This window comes from Chenopodium album, chromosome 15, assembly GCF_948465745.1.
Source record: "Chenopodium album chromosome 15, dcCheAlbu1.1, whole genome shotgun sequence".
Taxonomy (NCBI): Eukaryota; Viridiplantae; Streptophyta; class Magnoliopsida; order Caryophyllales; family Amaranthaceae; genus Chenopodium; species Chenopodium album.
In genome coordinates, this window is record NC_137848.1 from 31,255,503 (window position 1) to 31,259,777 (window position 4,275).

At 36.9% G+C, this 4,275-nt stretch overlaps 1 protein-coding gene across 1 annotated transcript; it reads right to left on the bottom strand.

The window, feature by feature from the left end:
• Positions 1-3,319: 3,319 nt before the first annotated feature.
• Positions 3,320-3,670, bottom strand: LOC145581052 (uncharacterized). The gene has a single exon (XM_081638122.1). The coding sequence runs from the start codon at positions 3,668-3,670 to the stop codon at positions 3,320-3,322; it is 351 nt and encodes a 116-aa protein (XP_081494248.1).
• Between the last annotated feature and the right edge of the window lie 605 nt (positions 3,671-4,275).

Consider the following 4,275-nt stretch of genomic DNA (forward strand, 5'->3'; position numbering starts at 1 on the left):
TTTTACTATAAAAAGAAATTACCCTTATCCAAAATCTCCACTCACCACTTAATTCTTATCTTCTTCCATCTTCCTCCTTACCCGAAAAAACCAAACAAAAAAAAAACACCATTAAACTCAGCCACCATGTTTCAAGAAAACCAGGAACATCAGCCTGTCTTCACATTTGAGGAAGACATGAGGATGATAAGGGTGTACTTCATGTACATTGTGGGTCTAGTGGTCCTCCTAATGGCTGTATTAATTTACTTGTTAATCCACAAGTAAAGCCCGAAAATTACTTCGGTTGAGTAGGGTAAAAATACATGTAGTGTTAGCTGTACTTCTATATTTTGTAATTTAGTAGTTTAGAAGTACAAATTGTAACATGTATTTTGGAAATTATAAATAAAAATCATTATTATTACTTGTTTTCTTCGTTTTAACTAATAAAACAAACGTCATTAAGTTTATAAAATATATTTAGAAAAATAATAATTATTATTTGCAAAAAACGATAACTATAATAATAAAAGATAATTTATAGTGACAATTACAAAAGTAGGATCAAAATTTGTTGTCTACAGATTGCCCCACATTGATTGAGTTTAAATAAAATGATAATTAATGTTTGAGAAAAGACACGATATTTTGATGTATGTTTCTGAAAAAAAGAAGGATAATCCCAACTGATTTTCATTCAAACATTGGCTTTGGTGCAGTTGAAAAACTGGTTGAAAAACAGAGTGAAATTCTCACTCAATTGCAACACAAGTGTTGGCTTGGGTGCAGTTGAAAAACTGGCTGAAAAATAGAGTGAAATTCTCACTCAATTGCAACACAAATGTTGGCTTAGGTGCAGTTAAAAATCTGGCTGAAAAATAGAGTGAAATCCTCACTCAATTGCAACACAAATAATGGCTTGGGTATAGTTGAAAAACTGGCTGAAAAATAGAGTGAAATTCTCAGTCAATTGCAACACAAATGTTGTCTTAGGTGCAGTTAAAAAACTGGCTGAAAAATAGAGTGAAATCCACACTCAATTGTAACACAAATGTTGGCTTGGGTATAGTTGAAAAACTGGCTGAAAAATAGGGTGAAATTCTCACTCAATTGCAACATAAATGTTGGCTTGGGTGCAGTTGAAAAACTGGCTGAAAAATAGGGTGAAATTCTCACTCAATTTTAACACAAATGTTGGTTTGGGTGCAGTTGAAAAATTGGCTGAAAAATAGAGTGAAATTCTCACTCAATTTTGCAACACAAATGTTGGCTTGGATGCAGTTGAAAAACTGGCTGAACCCTGCACTAGTTTAATTTAGATAGATGTTTAAAAGATCAAAATTCCAATTTGCACGAGCTTTAGGGAAGATAATAATCATAGTTTATGGATTTCGGATGCAAAAACATCAGGTGGTTGGTACTGAGTTTTCGGAAAAGTAAACTCCTTCGACCTTTTCTTCCTGGCACCATTATCACCACCACCCCTATAAAAAGGGAAGTGATACTCATACCAAATCAATTCCCTCCTTCTCCTTTCAAGCTTCTTAAGTCTTATTTCTTCTCTCCTTAATTTTTCCAAGAAAAAATGAATGCAATGTTTCAAGAAATCAATGAAATCAGTGGAGCTAGAAAGCTCCAACTAAAAGGGGTGGTAGAAAACATTTCTCCACCTCGTCTTTCCCCTTATACAAGTGTCTTTACCAGAACCATCACACCTCTCCTATCTATTCAGCCTCAGTATGATCTGATTCATGCTGCTGTTGAATTTAAGGATGAAGAACGCCATGTTTTTCGCTTTGGAGAGATGGAAATGACCCCCCTTTTGGAAGAAGTGGAGGGTTTACTAGGTCTTCATAAACGAGGCCGTGTGATTACACCTGTTGACCCAAGGGCAACTGATGCGGTCATGAGGGATTTTCTAGGTATACCATTAAATATGGAAAGTAATTATCGCCTGCTCGACACTTTTATGTTAGAGAATTTCCTTGAAACTTTCTCTTTACCTCATTGGGAATTTGCCAACAATGAAAATTTCCAAAAGTGCCAAGAAAGAGCTTGCATCCTTTTATTGCTCGGCCTTTTTTTACTCAAGGAATCATTATTTTCCTGTCATGTTCGTTGCCTTTCTTTGTTGTCACATATTGAGTCAGGGAACCGTTTAGGGCCTCTTATCCTAGGGGAACTTATGATGGGGCTTGACCATCTGAAACAAAATCCGGGGGGTTTTGTCAAAGGATGTCCAATCTTGCTTCAACTCTGGTTATGTGAGAAATTCAAGCTATCTAGACCACCTATTCGAATTCCTTACCAAACTCGACATATTCGGGAGAGAGTTTTTTTCCTATATTCCGTCAATGTTGCAACCATGGTGCATGGACAGACCTTTTCGCCACAGCTGATGTGGAATGGATCATTTCATTTCTCAACATAGATTCCATAACAGTTAGCACTAGCAGGCACAGAGGTGTCCAACTTCCAGGATTGTGTCGCGTCACCTTCTATCTTCCTTGGAGATACTTGAGACAAGCGGGCCAACACCAACGAATCCTAGAGCTCCATGAGCTCCTAGTGGTACCTTGTACCACCTATGAAATTGGGAATGTGGAAGCTCTTAGGGTATCATCTCGTGTATGGCAATTTGCACGAATGCTCCCAGCATTTTTAGTTCTTAAGGATAATGTTCCAACCGTGTCCTATGCAACATGGTTGTTGGAAGACCTCGAGGGTGATGCTTAAATAAATCCTTAGAAGGATTTCCTTATTGTATTTCAATACTTGTACTTGTGTTTCCCTTGTTTGTGCATTTTTAATTCCAAAAGAAGAAATCATATTCGAAGGCATTGGTTTTTCGGGAATGGTGTATGTGGTTGTTGTTTTCGTGGTTTTTTTTAAAAAAAAAAATGTTGTAACCTTGCAAAAAAGCGAGAGAGTTTGTGTTATATTTGAATAAAAAAAAAACTGTTTGTTTGTTGTAATCATATTTTGTTAAGTATTGACTTGATCATGATCTTTTAATAATAATGAATATTTCTACATGACCCTTAAGCATGCAATGCAAACATGAATGAAATCTAAACTTTAACATGATACACATATACCTATCTAAAGCTAGTAGGAGATTCACGTTTTTTTTTTTTTTTTCTTCGCGAATCTCACAAATACAACACTGTACCAATCAAGCATAATACTTTTTCAACTGATCAAGGTTGGTGAAATGAACAAACTCATTTCCATCAAGATCCGTCAATTTTACTGCTCCTGCTGGTGAAAGATGTTTGACCAGGAAAGGACCAAACCAGTTCAGCTTGAACTTTCCACGTGGATCATGAATCGGTGCTCAATTTTCCTTAAGTACCAAATCTCCTTCTTGTATATTCCTTTCCCTGACCTTTTTATTAAAAGTCCGAGCTATGCGTCTTTGATAAATTTGAATGCTGTGAAGGGCCTGTAACCTTCGTTCACTTGCCAAAGAAAGTTCATCGTATCGTTCTTTAAACCATTGTTCTTCAGATATCTCACTTTCATTCATTACACGAAGCGATTGAATCTCTGTTTCGATTGGAAGAAGTGGATCCATTCCATAAACCAAAGAATATGGAGTAGTCCTAGTTGGTGTTCGAATGGAAATTCTATATCCCCAAAGTGCATAGGGAAGTTTATCAGGCCATTCTCGAGCCCTATTTGTCATCTTGGCGATTATCGTCTTGATAGTTTTGTTAGCTGCTTCAACAGCTCCATTGGTTTGAGGACGATATGGCGAAGATTAGTGATGCCTGATTTTGTACTTCTCAAGGGTTTCTTTAAGATGGCCTTCAAATTTCGAACCATTGTCAGATAATCTATAGTAACCAATATATATTGATGCCCATTCGAAGCTTTCGGATGTATTTGCCCAATGATGTCTATGCCCCAGCTGGAAAATGGCCACGGCGAAGTAAAATTATTCAAACTAACTGGCGGCATATGATTAAGGTTTGCAAATAGCTGACATTTTTTGCATGTTCGTACAAAATGGATGCAATCACTTTCCAAGGTGGTCCAATAATACCCTGCTCGAAGAATCTTCCGAGCAAGCATTCGTCCATTCATATGAGGCCCAAATTTTCCCCCTATGTACTTCTTCCATGATCCTTTGTGTCTGTTCCCCATCGACGCATAATTGCAAGTTTCCATCGAAACTTTTATGTACAACAAACCTTTTAATATTGTGAAATGAGAAGCTAGCCTTCAAATAGCCAACTGATCCTTCTTGTGACTTCCTTCAGGATATTCTCCATTGATCAGATATTTCTT